The following is a 21173-nucleotide window of genomic DNA, read 5'->3' on the forward strand; positions in this document are numbered from 1 at the left end:
TAAGAACAGTTTCTTCCCCTCTGCTGTTGGACACATGAACAATAACCATATGACTGTTCCCACCACTAACACATGACCCTACGCTGTGTCACTGCATCATTCCATGTTTGGCACTGATCACCACCTGCACTCATGTATATATCTTTCAACGTAGCACTCTTAATTCTTATTCTCATGTATATATCTCATGTATATCTCATGCACATATCTTTCCACGTAGCACTTTTAATTCTTATCCCTACTTTTATTTTTTTCCATGTCTATTTAAGTGCTATTTATGACACTGTGGAGGTATGTAACAACGACAGGAGAGGTCTCAGTGCCTCACTCCAACAACTTTATTAACTGACAGAACTTCACATATAGTCAGCGCCAAAATCTCCACCCCCACACTTCCTTTCAACTTGTGTGTGAGTGGAGCCACCTGGTGGTCCGCCACACATACCCCCCCTTGAACACACAGTCAGGTCTCCATTCAGTCCAGGACCCTGGGTCTAAGCAAACGACCCGCACGACTGAACCTGGGAGGGAGAGAACAGGCAGAGGAAGGTCCATCCTGTGAACGAGGCTGGTGAAGGCGAGCAGGAAAGGCAGGAGGAGGCTCAAACGTTGGTGGTCCGGGGGTAGTCCTGGGGGGAAAACCAGAGACTGTCAACCCCAGCGCAGGAGGTCGGCCACGGCGAGGGGCCTGGGCCGGCACTACATCACTGTCCGGAAGAACATGTGCTGGTTTAAGTCTGTCAACACACACAGTCTCCCTTCGACCCCCAAAATCCAAAACAAAATGTTTCTGGCCCGGTTCAATAACCCTGAACGGGCCGTCATACAGCGGCCGCAGCGGTGTCCTGTGGGCATCGTGCCTGACAAAAACAAACTTAGCAGTCTCTAAAGTCTTTGGAACAAAGGTGTCAGGCACGCAATGGTGCACCGGACCAGGAACCCAAAGCGAGTGCAAAAGCGGGGTGAGAGAGAGCACCGATGGATCAAAGCAGGGAGGAGGATTTTCAGGCAAGAATTCTCCAGGCACGCGGAGGGGCTGACCAAACACTAGCTCAGCTGGGGAAGCGCCGAGATCCTCCTTAACCGCAGAGCGCAGCCCAAGCAAAACCCACGGGAGGCGGTCAACCCAATTGCCATCCTTTAAGGAGGCGCGAAAGGCAGCCTTCAGCGACCGGTGGAACCGTTCACACATCCCATTAGCCTGCGGGTTGTATGCGGTTGTGCGGTGGACTTTAGCCCCCAGTCCATCAGCCATGGCCGACCAAAGCTCGGAAATGAACTGGGGGCCTCTGTCTGACGTAATGTCCGCGGGTGGGCCGAAACGCGAGACCCAGGTCGACAAAAACGCCTTGGCCACCACTGCTGCGGTAGTGGACGCCAGGGGGACCGCCTCCGGCCACCTGGTGGTCCGGTCAACAACAGTCAAAAGGTGCGTAAAACCTTGTGACTGCGGCAAGGGACCCACCAGATCGACATGCACATGATCGAAACGTTTGCCGGGTATGAAGAACGGCTCCAGGGGCGCCTTGGTGTGTTTATGAACCTTCGCGCGCTGGCAGGGAATGCACGCCGCTGTATGACGGCCCGTTCAGGGTTATTGAACCGGGCCAGAAACATTTTGTTTTGGATTTTGGGGGTCGAAGGGAGACTGTGTGTGTTGACAGACTTAAACCAGCACATGTTCTTCCGGACAGTGATGTAGTGCCGGCCCAGGCCCCTCGCCGTGGCCGACCTCCTGCGCTGGGGTTGACAGTCTCTGGTTTTCCCCCCAGGACTACCCCCGGACCACCAACGTTTGAGCACCGCAGCAATTTCCTAATGTTGTAAACCTGCTCAACATTTGGCAATAAACCCCATTCTGATTCTGATTCTGATTCTGGAAGCAAAACAGCCAAAATAAGAGAAAATTTATATCAATTTTTTTTCAAACATGAAACGTTGTTTTACACTTCTTTTACTGCTGGTTCAATGAATTCTGGTTGGAGAGTGACAAAACCTGCAGTTTCAGAATCTGTGAGATGTCCACTTTAGCACCCGACGGTGTGAACAATCGCACTTTGTGTTTACATTTTTGCGGAGTCCATTCACCTGCTCTTTAAGGCAGCTGTTGGAGTACTTTTGTGTACTCTTACCTGAGATTTTGGCATTTCTGGAAAACAACCATTTATATTTAAAAAATGATTTTCACGTTTTAAGAATCTATATCAGATTATTCAAATTAAATTAAATTTGAATTGGGAAATTGATTTTTCTAAATCCTAGAGGCCATCACTGGAATAAACAAACAAACCTACCCTATAAGGTAAAGTCTCCACAGCCGACTCTGTGCAGTGACAACAAGGGCGTAGATTTGGCTTTGGCATTGGTGGAGACGGATGATTCAACCACCGAACCCTGCCCTGTTTCTTATTTTTTCCTTTTTCTCTTTACTTCTTGATTAAAAAAAAAGGAGAAATATACTTGCCTACATATGCTATTCTACATGCTTTTAAACCATTTAAAATTATAATTCATAGTTTTATATGTGAATTATATAACGTTAAATTACTATTAAACAAATGACTGATATATACAAAAAAACTTGAATTTTACAGTGTTTACTTATTGGATAAAATAAGTTAAATGTCACTGTTATTATTGTCCAAATTCAGAGGCTGCGTCCACCTGAGGACCCGGCCTTTTCGGTCTAAGTGGGCCGGGTCCTCCGAAAGCCGGGGAGACCGGAAATGAGCGACTGTGAAATTGGATATTCTAGCCGTCAGAATTACGTCACCTCTGCCGTCTGCTCCTTGCTGTCTAAAATATAACCGGACACTGGCGTAGATTCTCGACCGTCTCACACTTCTGTTTAATTAGTTTTCTGATTGACATTTATTTAGCTGTGTGAAAACCCCGGAGGAACCCTCCCAAGGGATTAATAAAATTTTATTTAATCTAATCTAATAACTTTAATCTCAGCTAAACCGATTTACTCACGAACAAATAAAACACAGAAAAAGGCCAAACAATAACATGTTTAAGTTATTTGAAGTTTACGCAGCTACATTCTCGCCTGAAAATATGTTAAAAGTTTATTTTGCGACCCAGAAAGATTAATAAGAGTAATATTAAAACTAAGTAGCTGCAGTAGTAGTAGCCATTGTTGGAAACTGGAATTGGCTGGGCCAATCTGGGATATGGTTTTTCAATTTTGTTGCCCAGGTGGAAAATCGGGAGAAATTGGGGAGAATGGTGGCTCCGGGAGATTTTCGGGATTCTCCCGGAAAAATCGGAAGTGTTGGCATGTATGGCCTAGCATAGCCTGTAACGTTATTATGAGGGACACATTTTATGAGTGAGCTTGACTTTAAGTGACTTACAGGTTTCTTTGAAAAATATTTTTTTTAGATTCAGGTCTTTCCTTTTTGCTGCCATCCTCCTCTCCTCCTTGCAGGTCCTCGCAGCGCAGGCTTGCTGCTGCTAAAACTAAACAGAGCTCCCTGAAGGGCACAGTCAATCACATTGGCCATATTTGTCACATGAGGTAGGACTCCAGTAGAGGACGTAATTTAACTCTTTCTGCACAGCTGGGTGAGTGAGACATTGACAGATGTTTTTTTGTTTGTTTGTTTTTTTCTTTCTATCGGGTTTGTTTTTCTTCACTCGAAGAGATCAAATTATTGGTGGGGAGAGTTCAATAATCGCTGTATATTGGTGGGGACATGTCCCTTCCGTCCATGCCAAATCTACGCCCTTGAGTAACAAAAAACAAAAAAACAAACAAATAGAAATTTTGGGCACTGGGGCCCAGAGGGACTCATGGATGTGGAATTCTTTTCATGGTAAGAAGAACTGATTCAAAATTAATCTAGGGAAGTTATGCCTACCTCAAGAGTGTTCCTATCATTGTCTGAGCAGGGTACCGATCAGTACCCAATAGCGCGGCTTTTCATTTTCTGCTTTCTGTTTTAACTTCAGTGAGACTTGGTGATGTCTAAGGAAACTGCAAAGAATTTTCATCTGAGCATTAAAAATAATCCATATACATAAAATTACTTAGAAACCTCTGAAATGGGATACTGTGCATAAAAATGGATATAATTCCTAAACAGTTAATGTAATGTATTTGTTAAACCCCTTGAATTGAAGGTGATATTCTACACTTTAATCACATCTTGATTGTTTGACTTAAAATCAACTTTGGTGGTGTACCAAGGCAAAATTGCAAAAACTTTGGTACTGTAAATAAAAACAAACACAAAACAAAACAGAGGAACCAACTGTATGTACGGCTGACAAGGCTCACCCACCTCCACATCAGACACCTTCATACGGGTTCCCTCCTTGCCAACAAATATGTCGTCCACGTCTACGAGGATGTGACGGTCCAAGGACAAACACAGTCTCTTTCCTGTCAAGTAGGCAATAGCATCCACAAACACTAGCTTGTGAAGCCAGTAGTTGAGATTATTTCCAAAAAGAACTCTTTGAATGCCATCGTGGAGCCCCAAGTCTTGGATTACTGTGGCATGAAGGGCCCGCAAAGGGCTGGGTCCAAAATGCGCCAGTGTATCTGAGGTCTTGGTTCTAGCTAGAAGCACTGGTTCATAGGTAGAATGGTTAGACTGGAAAATGGTCCAGTCATCGCCTGGTAAGGAGCCCTGCTCCATCTGATTAGGCTTGGTGATGTAGAGTAGAGGAGCAGCGGGGTTGATGCGGTAGTCCCTGAGTCCCAAGTGCGAGTGTAGATAGAGAGGAAAGCCTTTGAGCTGTGCACTGAAAGGAGAGTTTTCATTCGCTTTGAAAAAGCCAATGACACCTACTCCATACTCAGCACAATACTTGTCCAGCAAGTCACGGTTCCACGAATCAAGATTGACATATTTCAAGACATTTTCATAGATGATCAAAGTATAGCGTCCACGGTTACGTTCTGTCAATGTGGGCATGTCACCTTTACCAGGAGCAATCTCTGTCCGGTAGTGAAAGCGACTTGACTCCAATATGGCTACAATCTCCTGGCCCAGTTGGGAATAGATGCTCTCTACAAATACCAGAACCACAGGCTCCGTCTTTAAATTATCCTTAACATGGTGTAGTTGTCCCTGGCGCGGAGGAAGAAAAAGTGGTGCCCTCTGGCCACCTGGCCCTCCTTCTGCATCGCCCGTACTTACTCCTAGTGAAATCCCACCACCTCCGCCACAATCACTAAAAGGTAAAGGAGGGGCCTCCTTGATTTTTGGGCTGTTGGAGACATAGTAAGCTAAAAAGGCCATGGACAGCAAGCAGAAGATGATGAGCGCCAGGATGAGGCGATGGAGCTCTAGCTGGCGGACACCTCGCATTAGCTTCCAAACACCCAACCCTGAACCCACCATGGTGTTTGGAGGGTAAAGGCAGGACTGGACAGCAAGAGGCAGTAATGATTAAGGAAGGACAGCAGATAAGGGAAGTAGGAGCAAGAGGAGAGGGGAGTGGAAGAGGAAGATCGAGCAGTAGATACTGGCACCGGGATGTGCTGAAGAATAGCCATTTACACTACGTCACCATGGCCAACATCATCCATTACCTCTTCTGTCCTTATGGCTCAGCAGTGTCAAAAAACAAACAAACAAAAAACTCTGCAACTTCCTTTCTCCAATTTGAAAGGTACCAATACAGGGTCTGAAGAGTAAGAAATGTAAGATGGGTCAATAAAAATGAACACCAACACCAGTGGTCTCTGGCTGAGAACTGGTCGGGGTCTTCAATACCACACCAAAAGTTCAATCTCAAGTTCCTGCCGGTTGGTCAGCAGTTCTTAAAAAGTTTAAGCAGATATTGCACAATGCGAGTGTCTCTTCTTTTGCAGATGCCTGACAAGTCCATCAGCCATGGAAGCATCAATGCTTGTAGAATGTATTTTGGGGCCGACCCTCCTTGGGACACATTGTCTGTACATTGCCGAAAGACACCTGGAAAATGGGGAGAGACAAGTGGGAGGGTGAGAAAAAGGCAGTGAAAATTACAACAAAGGGTAAGGGGGAAAAATGATTCACTAGACATCAGCTGTTAGTTCTTAGAGCCATTCTCAAAAATTCCATGTTTTCTGTAGCCACAATTACGATATTAAACAGAAGAAAGTACTACTCTACACACACCATGGACAAAGCAAAATCAACTACACATTTTATAGCTTGTGTTCCTCCCCCTCCATTCCCCTAGAATTTACAAAGTACAAAGAAAGTAAATTGTCAATACTCAGCAATGTGCCAATTCTGCATCACTTTAACATCTGTTTCATTGCTACACTAGAAAAAAATCACTTGGTTTAGACGAGAGTTTTAGTGATAGTGAGAGTTTAAGTATAGGAACTCTGGTAGTTACTAGGGGTGGGCGATATAAACGATATACGATAGAAACGATATAAATTTGGCCAACGATAGAGATTTTGACTATAGAGATTGAAAATGTGACGTCACTCAGGGGTAAAACCGCAAAGAATTCTGGGAACTCGTGGCAAGAGGTACTAGCGCACGCAGGCTTTCAATTGAAATCAGTTATACAGCGATAAAAAGAAGCCCAAAAAATGGCAAGAAGCTGTTGTATTATTAACTGCAATAGCCGGTCGCATGACAGCCACGGAAAGCCGACGGGTAAAGAGATCGGTTGTTATCGGATTACGTCGTTGAAGAGAAATTGTTCGAGCCATGTTTCCGAAGTAACAAAGAGGCGACGGATGGTCTGGATTGCAGCCATTCAAAGACCAAATATAACGTCCCAGAACACTCCAGCTCACAGGTTAGTCTGCTCCAAGCATTTCCACAAAGGTCAGTCTGCTGTTGTAGTTAATCCGTCATTTTTCTTAACATAATTGGTGATATAGGTTACAAGCAAGTCTGGCGCTGAACAGAAATTGTGGCGCTATGCTCCTTTGTTTATTGTGCATAAATAGTGAATTGTCCTGACACAATATTGTGTTTCGCTTCTGTTATTATGGTACATTGACAAAAACATATACTTTTATTCACAGGATAAAACAGGTTTTTTGTATCACTAATTGTCCAGTACGATTACAGCATACAGTATTATTGTCACTGCTACATTTCTGTGATGCGTACCAGAAATTATTTCTACTACTAATTAATTACCGTTGAACTCAAAGGTTATATTAATAAACGGTTAACGAATGTGTATTTATGACGACGATTTGTGAGGCTGGTAAACTTATGATATGTACGATGGTCTTTACTTTCTACACGGTGCATTTCAAGGTCCTGCACCCATCCGTCGGTAAACTGTACCTGGGCTTGTTGCAGTGACCTGAAGTTACTAAACTTCATGAGTGTATGCACTCACTCCAAGAACCGTATAATTATAAATATGAGCGTGGTGAAGTTGGGCAGCACGCTAACGTATTTTGTCCCTCTGTGTGCTCGTAAGGATCTAACACTTTCACTGGTTTGATTTTTTTCCTCGTATCTTTTCTTTGACTTTTCATTAAGTCTGTCTTTGTACGGACCGGCATTGTTCTCCTTCGTTTTGTACATACCTTTTTGGGGGGCAAAGAAAAAGCAAGAATTTATTGGAACCGAAGAATGAATGTTTTGCGGTGCTGCAAATGCTTGCATTTGATGCAGGTACTTGGATTGTTTTGCCACGAGTTACCGGCATGCAATGCGCGAAAGTCACGTGGTCTGTCAATCTCTATACCGCTCTAGCGCGATAGCGCATGTTGATGATGTCATCAAGCTGCGCCTGTTTTGGTCGAAAGCATCGCAGCGGCTACAACCATTATCATCTGCAAATTATGCCGGGCGACAGTCACAGCAAAGAGATGAAGCACTCTTGAAATATGGGGAAAGCCAAAAACTGCGCTTCCTCCACTTCCGTAACATTGATTCATTAATGTTGAATTCTCTCGCAGCTGTTCTGTTCCCATGTTGTTGCAGGATATTAATGACTAACCTCGTATTGTGGATGAATAATCTCAGTTGTTCTCCTGACTGAAGTTTGGCCCGTGTATAGCATCCTGCCATGCGATTGCATTTGTCCCTGACCACCAGAATCCCTCACGTTAACTTTTATCGAGTGGAAAAAAAGTTGGCGTTCATCCTCCAGCTTCACTGTGCTAATGTTATGCTAACATAGCTGTGTCGCTAGCAATCACGTAGCACAACATTATATACCAGCTAGCCCAACTTCAGTAACCCTAACTTTTAGGTTTATGTAAGTATGTCTATGAAGGTTCTTGGTCATAGTAATCTAAGGAAATTGGAAAGAAAAGCTTTTTTAAAAATGTTTTTTAATTAATTAATTAATTTTTTAGGTCTGACACTTTTTTTTTGTCTTCCCTTTGCCAGGGTCGCAGCGTTTTCTTGGGAGAAATGTTTCGTCACTCATCCAAGGAACTAGGTACTTCAGTCACCGTTTATAAGGTTGGGGAAACCTGCAGACAGCTGAGTCTGATGAGTGACAAAACATTTCTCCACTGAAAATGCTACTCTAGATCAACACAATCCCCTTTTTGGTCATGCTGAGATATGCCAATTTTGAGGCAACATCTAAATAAATAATTTAGACTACAGAAATGAGAACAAATGAAGCATTTCTGAAAATAAAGTGTCTTAAGAGAGAAACAGTTTATTCCTAAGATGTTTGTTATGTGAAGGCAATAGGGCATACTTTTACTCAAGACTTTTGCACAATACTGTCTCAATGAAAATTTGAGAAAACACTGATTACACAGATAAAATGTATCAGGATAAGATCTGTAGATGACTATAGTTCTGATCGAAAGTTTAAGATCACTTCAAAATGCTTGTTGATGGAGCTGCAGAAGCTGGTGACACCTAGCATAATCAGCCGGATGATTGACACTTACATGCTCATGCAAGTTAGCCGTGTTTGAATACTTTGCTTACACACCGCTTTGGTCATGTTTGGAAACTTGATTTCTGTTTAGGGGGTGTTGGCAGGTTTTTTTTTGGAGGTGTGATCCTAAACTTTTGATCAGGTGTAAAAACAGCCTGTTTCAGTTTAAGCATTGTTTTCAATAAATTGCATGATTGAAAAATATTTCATCTCACTCCCATTTCTTCTTGTTGCATGTTAAAACTCTACTTTAACCCTGTTAAGATCCAAACATGCAAAATATGATTTTTTTGCCATTTTTCAAGTGGTCTTAAACTTTTGATCGGCACTGTAGTATAACTCTGATGCCTCTAGAACATGAAGATGGACTAAAGTTGAATAAGGAATAAAATGTACTGACATTACTTGAACAGCTTTCCATCCACAGTTGCAAGTCCTTCAGCTCAACATTGGTGCCACCATCTGAAAAAGGAAAGATGAGATAGGAGTGATTAAGATAGTGAGCATAGGAGTACAGAAAAAAAAATACAGAAAATTCAAGTTATTAGAATAGAATAGAATAGAATTCAACTTTATTGTCATTGCACATGCACAGGTACAGGGCAACGAAATGCAGTTTGCATCCATCCAGAAGTGCTTTAGTGATATAGATATATTACAATATATATATATTAGCAATAATATAGATATGTGAGTATATTACAGAAATGGGTCTATTACGGTATGTTATAATGTACACGGTATGAAGTATGTTGTGAATATTCTATAACTATAAGTATGTACAGGCTGTAGTGAGTACAAGCTATGTACAGGCTATGAACAGGATATAAATATGAAAAACTATACAGAATATGAAATAAATAACTTTACAGAATCTGAGATATACAGCTATACAGAAATGGGAACTGTGCAAGTTGTAAACAGTTGTAGGGTTGTAGGAATGTACAGAATGATTATTTACACAGAGCTATACAGTAGTGCAGTTAAGATAAGTGAGGGTGTGGATAGTTTCTACAGAGGCTATATAAAGTGCTAGTGGTTGTGAGTGGCGGTTCAGTCCATGTTATTATTGTGTGTTTGAGGGTACAGTTGTCCATTGTGGGTGTGTGTGTGTTCAGTCCATGTGTTAACGTGGGTCAGATGTCAGGAGGCAGAGTTCAGGAGTCTGACAGCTGTGGGGAAGAAGCTGTTCCGGTACCTGGTGGTCTTAGTCCGGAGGCTCCTGTAGCGCCTCCCAGAGGGCAGGAGGGTGAAGAGTCCATGTGATGGGTGACTGGGGTCTTTGATGATTTTCCCAGCCCTTTTCAGACACCGCTTCCTGTAGATGTCTTTCATGGCAGGAAGTGGTGCTCTGGCGATGCGCTGGGCAGTTTTCACGACCCTCTGCAACGCCTTCCGGTCCGAGGCAGAGCAGTTCCCGTACCAGACTGTTATACAGTTGGTCAGGATGCTCTCGATGGTGCAACGTAGAGCTGGGCGATATGAGATTTTTTCATATCACGATATGTTTTTTTTTTCATTTCAGGCGATAACGATATCTATCACGATATAAGCCAAATAACTATATTTGTAAGATTTAATTGTGCCGTTGCTCACAAGTAAAATGTGAAATAATCAGCAGCTTGTTTTTATTTAAATATTTATTTCCCATAATAAGTTCAACAGGGTAGATGTACTTAAGGAACATGAGACTTTTCCAGATAAATAAAGGCAAATATTGCAAACTACACAAAAGGCAGCCGCTAAAGCGTTTAAGTTTCAAAATAGAACAAACGAAACAGACTAAATTGTCAATTCCACTTAGAAACAAAATATTAATTCTAAAGATAAATCTTTGTTTGTTTTACAGAAGAACAGACAAAACTGACTAACTTTTGTCAATATCAAATAAACTGAGAACTAAAAGGAAATTCTCAATCTCTCCTTGTTGTATAGCTTAGCTTTTCAAACAGTTTTAACAGTTACTTTAGTCTGACGAATTAGCGCTTCCAGTCAGAGACTGAGGCTACGTCCACACGTACGCGGGTATTTTTGAAAACGGAGATTTTCCGTTTTCGTTTTAAAAAATAATCCCGTCCACACATAAAGGCTGAAATGAAGGAAAACGCTGCTATGAACATGCCAAAGCAGCAGGTGGCGCTAGATTCCTAACCATGCAGAAATGTTGGCCAATCAGAAGTCTAGAAGCCTCGGTGGGAAAAAGTAAACAAAGCTGGGGCATAGAAGCAGAACCGAGTCGTATGTGTGGAGGGACAGTAACTGTGCGTGTGTGTGTGTGTGTGCGTGTGTGTGTGTGTGTGTGTATGTAAGCATTTAAACACTGCAGAGAGTAGAATTAACAGTAACAGTATTGTAGAAATTCATTTCACCGAAACAATAACGTGGCGCACAGTGTGACGCATGCACCAGTTTATTGTATTTCCAGACTTGCTTTCGGCACAATTTACAGTGCACGCTACTCTGTTTTTTGTCAGACTTGAAATAGCCGAAATACCTTCACACTACGGAACTTCTATGGCTCTTCCGTTTGACAATCTCTCCGGCATTGGAACCATCATCTGTTTTCTCTTCGGTCACGCTCGGTTGATTTTTCTAGTCGGCACACTCATTTCCTCCATTACCCGCTGGCTGCTTCCCAAACAAACACACGTGCGGCTTGGCACTTGTGCTGTACGTAACAAGTCACGTGACGTGACGCTGCGGCTGTGATTGGTTCGGCTCTGCACTACTTAATTTGGATTGGCTGGTCTTTTTTTTTTTTTTTTTTTTTTTTTTAAAGAGGAGAAGAGCAGCGAGGTCTATCGCGATAGTTTAATTTCTCTATAGAGTAAAAGTTATATCGCAATACATATCATTATCGTTCTATCGCCCAGCTCTAGTGCAACGATAGAAGTTCACCAGGATGTCTGAGGACAGGTGGTTCTTCCTCAGAGTCCTCAAGAAGAAGAGGCGCTGGTGAGCCTTCTTGACCAGCTTGGAGCAGTTGGTCGTCCAGGTGAGATCCTCGGAGATGTGGACTCCCAGGAACTTGAAGCTGCTCACACGCTCCACAGCCGTCCCCTTAATGTGGATGGGTGGATGTGGGTCAGCATTCCTCCTGTAGTCCACGATGAGCTCCTTGGTCTTCTCGGTGTTAAGCAGCAGGTTGGTTCTGTCGCACCACTCAGCCAGATGATCCACCTCATCGTTGTCACTGATGAGGCCAATCACCGTGGTGTCATCTGCAAACTTAATGATGGTGTTGGAACCATCAGCAGGTCTGCAGTCGTGGGTGAAGAGGGAGTAGAGGAAAGGGCTCATCACACAGCCTTGTGGTACACCGGTGTTCATCGTGATGGTAGATGAGCAGCGGTTATCCAGCCGGACATGTTGGGGGCGGTTGGTCAGGAAGTCCAGTAACCATTTGCACATGAGGGAACTGATGCCCAGGTCTGTCAGTTTCCTGATGAGTTGTGAGGGGTGGATTGTATTGAATGCTGAACTGAAGTCTATAAACAGCATTCTGGCGTAGGTGTTGTTGTTGTCCAGGTGTGAGAGGACAGAGTGCAGTGCGATGGAGACTGCATCCTCTGTGCTCCTGTTCTGGCGGTATGCGAATTGGTGGGGGTCCAGGGTGGGGGGGGAGACAGGATTTGAAGTGTGCTAGGACCAGCTGCCCTAAGCACTTAGTGATGATGGGGGTGAGTGCTACTGGGCGGTAGTCATTGAGGCAAGATGGGTTGGAGTTTTTGGGTATCGGGACGATGGAGGTGGATTTGAAGCAGGCCAGTAGGCGAAACCCTAATAATTTTGATCGTGACCTTTCTTCTGGTATCAAAAGTAGTCTCCTTGTACAGGTGGCTGCCATCATACCTGTTGCTTGTGTAGCTTTTCTTATTACACTTTTATTCTCCAGTCAACTCTCCTTGAAATGCTACAATACAACACTCTGAACAGTCAGCCTTTTAAAGCAGTTGAGTTCAGGCTGTTGCTTGCATCGGAAGTCAAAAACCTCCAAGCTGTAATCTTTCAGGCAGAGGAGTGACTTTCCATTGTGAGATTAAACATGTGTGAATCATGCCATCAGATGATATTTAAATTTGACCAATCACTACCCTACCCTGTCCATTCTGAGAATAAGAAAAAGTTAGGGGTGGGGTTGGACTTTATTCGTACAGAAAGGCAAAATGAAATAATGTCATACTCTAAGATACTGGATTTCTTATGTTCATGATCTATAAGCAATAACCATCAAAATTAAAACAAAGACTCTAAGTAGTTCACATAATATACAAGCCTTTAATTAAATCACATAAAAATGTAATGATATTCAAATTTTTGTGACACACCATTTATTCATTCATGAGCTCCTGTTGAGGAGGTACAGGGAGCCACACTGCACACCTTTAAGGTCAGTCCGTGAAAATATTGTCAGATATAAACTGGTCTGTGGCACAAAAAAGGTGGGGACTGCTGGTTTATAGGTCCTATCCACTGAAGATCAAAAATGCAAGGAAATGCATTAATTGATACTGATCAATATTACTATTGGATCATATCTAACTGTGTTGACACTAAAAGTGCCATTTTCAACTACCGGTACTCCAGCTGACACAGAACTTTACACGGCCCCTCCCCTCAATAGCATGAACACAGATGCACACCTTAATGCTAGTCAAATAACAATAATAACAAATCCCTGTTCATTGCTATGAACAAATGCATGTTTGTGCAACAGGTATGCAGGTTTATGTGTATATGAGCCTGTTTAAAATCCCTAACTGTGTTACCAGAGAAATCAGCTGGCTCCATTACCACAGGGCCAGGTTTTAATAGCTTCACTCTCATACACAAACACTTTCTCTTCATGAAAATCACCCCAGGGCCTTCCTCTTAATTATCAAGTCTTATCACAAACATCAGGAATATATTCTCAGGACAAAATTAGGCATGTGCTTACAGCACACCACTAATTGTATAGCCATTCAAGAAGAGAAATGAACAAGTGAGACTTCAGAGGGGAACCTTACAAAGGGAAAATCAGCTTTTATAGCCGGCTCACTCATCATTTAAATTTTACCACAAAATAACTTTATAGTATGAGGGGAAAAAATGTTTCCTAAAATACAAAACTGCAGTCACCGTTTGATAGTAGATTCATTCTGAAGTGGAACAGTGTTGTTGTGCCCCATCAGGTTGACCCTCTATGTTAAAATATTGCTACTCTGAGTGACTGAAACATACAATTAGGTCCATAAGTATTTTGACAGTGACAATTCAGAGAATTTTAATTCAAACAATCAAAATCAGACGACAGTACACTTTCTGCTTAAATCCAAAAACTAAACCAAAATGATGAATTAACAGGCTCGCATTTTCAGACAGTCAAAAGACACTAGACAACTGAATGTTAAACAGTTCTCACAGCCAGATGACAAATAAAGCAAATAAAAGATCTGCAGTGGATTGCAAGTTTTAAGCTTGAACAGCTTTCCACTGAAGCTCTCATTAAAAGATCCCAAAGTGATGGCCATGCAAGTGAAGAAAGCTGACATTAACCCAAATAACCCTCCGTCTCAGATACAGTAGGTTCATTTAGAAGTGATGTGGTGCATGAATGCACTGGCTAGATCATCAATGCCAAAAGGTCTGAAGGAGCACAGAAAACTACTAAAGGGGATGATTGCAGAATAATTTCCACTGTTAAGAAAAAACCCTTTACAACATTATGGAAGTAGGAATATTTTTGTCAAATGAAGGGGAATACATTGGCTTTGCCACAGACCAAACCACAAATAACATTTAGAAACAGAAAGACCAAATAAGACTTCATCACAACATGTCTGAGAGAGCCTGCACAACTCTGGGAGATAAAAAGCAGAAAAATAGGATAAATCTGCAAGACAGTGTTAAAAATATATAGAGGGAAGATAAGGAACGCATAGGAATGCATAGGTAATGACCTCAACCATAACCCCACGAGTACATCATCACCTGCGAATGTTATGCCATAGTGTATGTGTCTGCCAGTGGAACCAGGCCATGACATGACTGCTAGCAGAAGTATCAGGATGCATTAGCCCCTTTTCCGTTTGTACCTCCTCGGATTGACTCGGCACGGTTCACCACAGTTTTCAGGATTTTCCATCAGGTCGTAGTACCTGGTACTTTTTTTAGTACCTGCTCGGCTGGGGTTTCAAGTGACTAAAACAGGTACTAAAATGTGACGTCGTCAGACTGCATGGCATTGATTGGGTGGTTAGTAGTGTCTGATTAGTCATGAGTGTCTCAGCTCAAGAAAATCATAACCGCCATTTTTTAAACTCAGCAACAAAGGGAATGGCTACAAAAAAAAAAACAACGCCGTGACCCCCACGAGTGTGACGAAAAGCTACAGACAGAGCAGCAGGTCGCTTCAACATCCACCTTTGTTCTAGTGTTTGTGTAGCATATTAGGCAAGGCAAGTTTATTTGTATAGCACAATTCAACAACAAGGTGATTCAAAGTGCTTTACAGAGACATTAGAAACAAGAACAAATAAAAAGCATGATTTAAAATTGATTAAAACAAGCAAATAAACTAACTAATTAACAAACAAACAACAAACAACAGTATATAAAATCAAAACAGATAAAATCAGAACAGTAGATAAAATCAGTAGTTAAATGTAAGTTTTGACATTTAAGCTTAAAGTGTGGATTTGGTGCTTTATTCAAATGCAGCTGAGAACAGGTGAGTCTTCAACCTGGATTTAAATAAACTGAGTGTTTCAGCTGATCTGAGGCTTTCTGGGAGTTTGTTCCAGATATAAGGAGCATAAAAGCTGAATGCAGCTTCTCCGTGTCTGGTTCTGACTCTGGGAACTGATAAAAGACCGGATCCAGATGACCTGAGGGATCTGGAAGGTTCATACTGGGTCAGGAGGTCATTGATGTATTTTGGTCCTAAACCATTCAGAGCTTTATAGACCAGCATCAGAACTTTAAAGTCTATCCTCTGACGGACAGGCAGCCAGTGTAAAGACCTCAGAGCTGGACTGATGTGGTCCACTTTTTTGGTCTTAGTGAGGACTCGAGCAGCAGAGTTCTGAATGAGCTGTAGTTGTCTGACTGATTTTTTAGGTAGACCTGTAAAGATGCTGTTACAGTAATCAAGCCTACTAAAGATGAATGCATGGACTAGTTTTTCCAGGTCCTGTTGAGACATCAGATCTTTTATCCTTGATATATTCTTGAGGTGATAGTAAGCTGACTTTGTTATTGTCTTAATGTGTTTTTCTAAGTTTAGGTCTGCATCCATCACTACACCCAAATTTCTCGCCTGGTTTGTGGTTTTTAGATGTATAGATTGAAGTTCTCTGGTGACCTGTAATCGTTTTTCTTTGGCGCCAAAGACTATTACCTCAGTTTTGTTTTTGTTTAGCTGGAGAAAATTGTGGCACAACCAGTCATTGATTTCCTCAATGCATTTACCAAGAGCCTGTACAGGGCCTCGGTCTCCTGGTGACATTGTGATATATATTTGTGTGTCATCTGCATAGCTGTGATAGTTTATTTTGTTGTTGTTTATAATCTGTGCCAGTGGGAGCATGTAGATGTTAAACAGAAGGGGTCCCAAGATGGAACCTTGGGGAACTCCACATGTGATACTTGTCTGCTCAGATGTGAAGTTACCTATTGATACAAAGTATTTCCTGTTTTCTACGTATGTTTTGAACCAGTTTAGTACAGTTCCTGAAAGACCTGTCCAGTTCTCCAGTCGTTTGAGTAATATGTTGTGGTCAACTGTATCAAATGCTGCACTGAGATCCAGTAAAACTAAGACTGACATTTTTCCACTGTCTGTATTCAGACATATGTCATTAAACACTTTGGTCAGAGCGGTTTCAGTGCTGTGGTTCTGTCTAAAACCTGACTGGAAGGCATCGTAGCAATTATTCTGTTTTAAGAAGTAACTGAGCTGTTGAGAAACTGCTTTTTCAATGATCTTACTTAAAAACGGGAGATTTGAGATCGGCCTGTAGTTGTTCATTTGTGTCTTGTCAAGATTGTCCTTTTTCAGTATAGGTTTGATTACAGCAGTTTTTAGTGATTCTGGAAACACACCTGATAATAAAGAAAAGTTGACGATCTGTAACAGGTCTGACTCTAAAGTCTTTGAGACCTTTTTGAAAAAACTTGTTGGCAGGACATCTAAACAGCAGGAGGAGGAGTTCAGTTGACCTAAGATGTCCTCCAGGTCTTTGCTGTTAATAGGTTGAAACTGTTTCATGGTGTTTAAACAGTTTTTTGGTGGACACAGTACATATCCTGGATCTGCTGTTGATGTACCAATTGCTTGTCTAATTTTTTGGATTTTTTCTGTGAAGAATTTGGCAAAGTCATTGCAGGCCATGGTCGAATGAAGTTCAGCTGCCACTGACACAGGAGGGTTTGTTAGCCTGTCTACTGTAGAAAATAAGACCCGAGCATTATGGCTGTTTTTAGTGATGATGTCAGAGAAGTAGGACCTCCTTGCATTCCTCAGTTGTAAATTATAATTGTGAAGTTTCTCTTTATAAATGTCATAATGAACCTGGAGGTTTGTTTTTCTCCATCTGCGCTCAGCTTTCCTACACTCTCTTTTTTCATTTTTCACCAGTGTGGAGTTTCTCCATGGAGACTTTTTCCTTCCAGAGATAACCTTCACCTTAATGGGAGCAATAGTGTCCATTACATTTAACATGTTAGCATTGAAGCTATTGACGAGCTCATTGACTGACCCTCTGGGCAGGTCAGGTGTTAATGGGAAGACCTGGTTAAAAATTGCACTACTGTGTTCAGTTATACACCGTTTTGTGATCACTGTTGTTGATATATTTGTGTGGGCTGAGATTTTACTTTCAAAGAAAACACAGTAATGATCAGACAGGCCCACATCAGACACAGTAACCTTTGAAATGCTCAGGCCTTTGGAGATCAGTAGGTCAAGAGTGTGTCCTCTATTATGTGTGGCCTCTGTTACATGCTGAGTCAGCCCAAAGTTGCCCAGAGTGTTACTCAGGTCTTTAGTCCCTTTGTCCTGAGGGTTGTCCACATGAATGTTAAAATCCCCAGCAATAATTACACAGTCAAAATCAACACAGATCACAGACAGCAGTTCACTAAGGTCATTAAAAAAGTCTGTGCAGTATTTGGGAGTAGGGCTGGGCCATATTATACCGTTCACGGTAATACCGGTATAATGTTAGGCAACGATAGGAAAATGAAATATCGCGATAGAATGGGAGTAAAACACGCATGCGCAGTGCCTTTGTTTTCATACGCACATGGCCGATTGTTGAGTGAAACAGATGAACCAGAATTGGTTTGTAAAAAATGGTGCAACTTCCGTGATGTGGAACTGGTTTGGTGTTTGTCCGTCAGATACACAACAAAGCACATTTTTTTGCAGAACATGCAAGCGGCCGTTGTTATTGTCGTATTTGTCGGACTAAGATGCTCTTAAATCTGGGAGTAATCTGGGTCCTAAACTCCGTATACTTCAGGTCAAACAACACTGCAGCATCACTGAGAGTTAAAAACTGTCTAAATTCTTTCATCTTTAATAAAACGATCAGCATTGCTGCTTTACCAGGTGTAACTATAAAGTTTAACTTCCAGGCATCCATGAAAACAAAAGTTATTACATTTAACGGAGTTAGAAGTTAGCAGGAAGCTAGTGGAATTTAGCTCGCTAGTTTCGCTAGTTACCTAAGCATGATATTGCATGTTCTGACTGAGAGATTTCTGAAAAAAATCAAACGTACAGCTCTGCTATCACTTCCAACATAAATGAAGACAGGAAACTAAACAGCAGTGACGTTTGTAGGGTTACTGAAGTTGGGCTAGCTGGTATATAATGATGTGCTACGTGATCGCTAGCGACACAGCTATGTTAGCATAACATAAACAGTGAAGCTGGAGGACGAACACTAACACTTTTCCACTTATAAAAGTTAACGTGAAGGTTCTTCATGGTTAGAAACAAATGCAATCGCATGGCAGGATGCTGTAAACGGACCAAACTTCAGTCAGGAGAACAACTGAGATAATCCATCCACAATACGAGGTTAGTCATTAATATACTGCAACAACATGGGAATAGAGCAGCTGCCAGAGAATTCAACATTAATGAATCAATGGTACAGAAGTGGAGGAAGCAAGAAGAATGAGTTTAATAAAGTTTGATTTATCTGACTGCTTTGTTTCGCTTAATGTGCCTTATAATCCCGTGCACCTTATGGTGCGAAAAATACGTACTGCACACTGCAGTTTAATGTTGCAAAGCACCTCTTTTTAACTTCAGTGGATATTATACATGGTTATGCTCAGGATATGTCAGCCCATTTCTACTGGAAATGCCTTTTGGTTAAACTTTCAGCAAGGAATTTGCATTTGCACTGTTAAATTTTTATAAAGCTTTAATGTACATAAAAACCAGCTTCTTGTTTAAGTGAAAATAAATGGAAGGTTGTCTTTTTGCGCTAGTAATGTTGTGGAGTTGTATTTTGTCTCGCATCAATTATATCGTCGGTTATATCGTTATCGCAAATTTTCAAATATATATCGTGATAAATATTTTTGGCCATATCGCCCTGCTCTATTTGGGAGGCCTGTAAACATTAAGAAACACAACTTTGGATGGGGCCTTCAGCTGTAAAGCCACATATTCAAAAGACTGAAAACTTCCAGGAGATAGCTGCTTACATTGAAATGATTCATTAAATAAGACAGCAACCCCTCCTCCTCTCCTGCTCGCCCTGACCTCACTGATAAAACTGTAGTTAGGAGGGGTCGTCTCGATGAGAACAGCTCCACTGTTACTTTGGTCCAACCAAGTTTCAGTTAAAAACATAAAATCAAGGCTGTGCTCAGTGATTAAATCATTAATTAAAAATGTTTTCCCAGCTAGAGATCTAATGTTTAATAAAGCCAACTTAAGTGTTTTAGAGGTATTACTTGTCCCCTCGTGTTTGGGAGCAGTCTGTGGCACACAAGGTATGTTTACTATGTTTAAAGATCTTTTAGAGTGCAGCTCTCTGTGTTTTGACCAGGCCACATGTCTCCTGTCACCTAAAAGTACAGAAATTTTAAAACCTTCTAGTAAACAGGGTCCCAGCTTCTCCTGGGACCCTGCAATGCGCAGACACGTTGCTATGACGACAAGCACACAAACAAGGTAATATTAATGTATACTTTATTGATCCCCACGGGGAAATTCCTCTCTGCATTTAATCCATTCACTCAGTGAAGCAGTGGGCAGCCATTGGGCGCCCAAGGAGCAGTGTGTAGGGAACCCCCAACCTTCCGATCATGGGGCCACCACTCTACCTACTGCACTATCCCTGCCCCAAGGTTTGCCCTGCCCCAGCAAACAAGGTACTACTGGGTCGTAATGGCAAACCAGTTGGTCTGAGTCGGGTCCTGTCGACCCAAGTAGGTACTAATAGAAAAAGGGCTACTGTGGCGTGTAGGGGCTATACTTTGATCAGATTCAGCCAAAAGCTATAAAACTGCAAATAGATTGTGATGCAACGAATACTACAAAAAGAACCCAAGAGATTCTCCAGGCAACTAAGAGGAACCTGAGTATTTTTCAAAGACCAAGGCTGTCTCAGCCCAAATAGAGAATGCTTTAGTTAGTGAAGACAAAACTGAAGACAGAGACACAAACAAACAAACAAACAGCAACTGAAGGTGGCAGCATGGCAGCAGTAAAGTCCTCCAGAGCATCTCAAAGGCGGAAACGCACCATGCCTGCTCTTCTAGTTTCTCAGCAAAATGAACAAGTCAAAGCAATTTGTTTTTCACTTCGATTTACGGAGTGTCTTCGGGTGTCTTTGAATTCAGCCATCTCCAGCTGATTAGTTTTATTTCCATCAAACCACATGGAAGCTTTTCATTCCTAATACATTACCCAGTCCATATCAGTAAAGAGATCCAACATATTTTTCCCCATAGAGATCGGATGTTTTTTCAAAGTGTTCCTGTTATTTTTTTCAACAGTGTATTTCTGATTACTTTTGTGCTTCTGAATATCGAGTCTGTGTAAAAAAAAATGGCTGCAATTCTTAAACAGTTAATGCATTACTTTTGTTAAATCCTTTGAATTTAAGCTCAAGGTTTGGACTTACCACATCTTCATCGTTAGATTTGAAATCCATTATGGTGGTGTAGAGAAGCAAAGCTTAAAAATTTGTCACTGTGTAACTATATATATAAACAATATATACTGTATTAAGATGGTCCTAAAATGGTGATGGTCTGGAGTGGAGATGACAACGATAAAGTAGTCTGATCAACCCTTTCTCAGGCCGCGTTCTAGATCATTTAATTTAATT

The 21173-nt window shown here is 41.8% G+C and overlaps 1 protein-coding gene across 1 annotated transcript in view; it reads right to left on the reverse strand.

Moving 5' to 3' along the window:
* Positions 1–21173, reverse strand: part of LOC308388867 (bifunctional heparan sulfate N-deacetylase/N-sulfotransferase 2-like) — a 51988-nt gene that overhangs the window by 30016 nt on the left and 799 nt on the right. Inside the window, exons 2-3 of the mRNA XM_080869823.1 lie at positions 9233–9294; positions 4290–5933 (exon numbers count right to left, since the gene is read on the reverse strand). Of these exons, the coding sequence (XP_080725949.1) occupies positions 4290–5357 (1068 nt within the window). The 5' untranslated portion in view covers positions 5358–5933; positions 9233–9294. The remainder of the gene's footprint in view (positions 1–4289; positions 5934–9232; positions 9295–21173) is intronic.

Source organism: Rhamphochromis sp. 'chilingali' (genome assembly GCF_963969265.1).
Source record: "Rhamphochromis sp. 'chilingali' genome assembly, chromosome: 20".
Lineage (NCBI taxonomy): Eukaryota > Metazoa > Chordata > Actinopteri > Cichliformes > Cichlidae > Rhamphochromis > Rhamphochromis sp. 'chilingali'.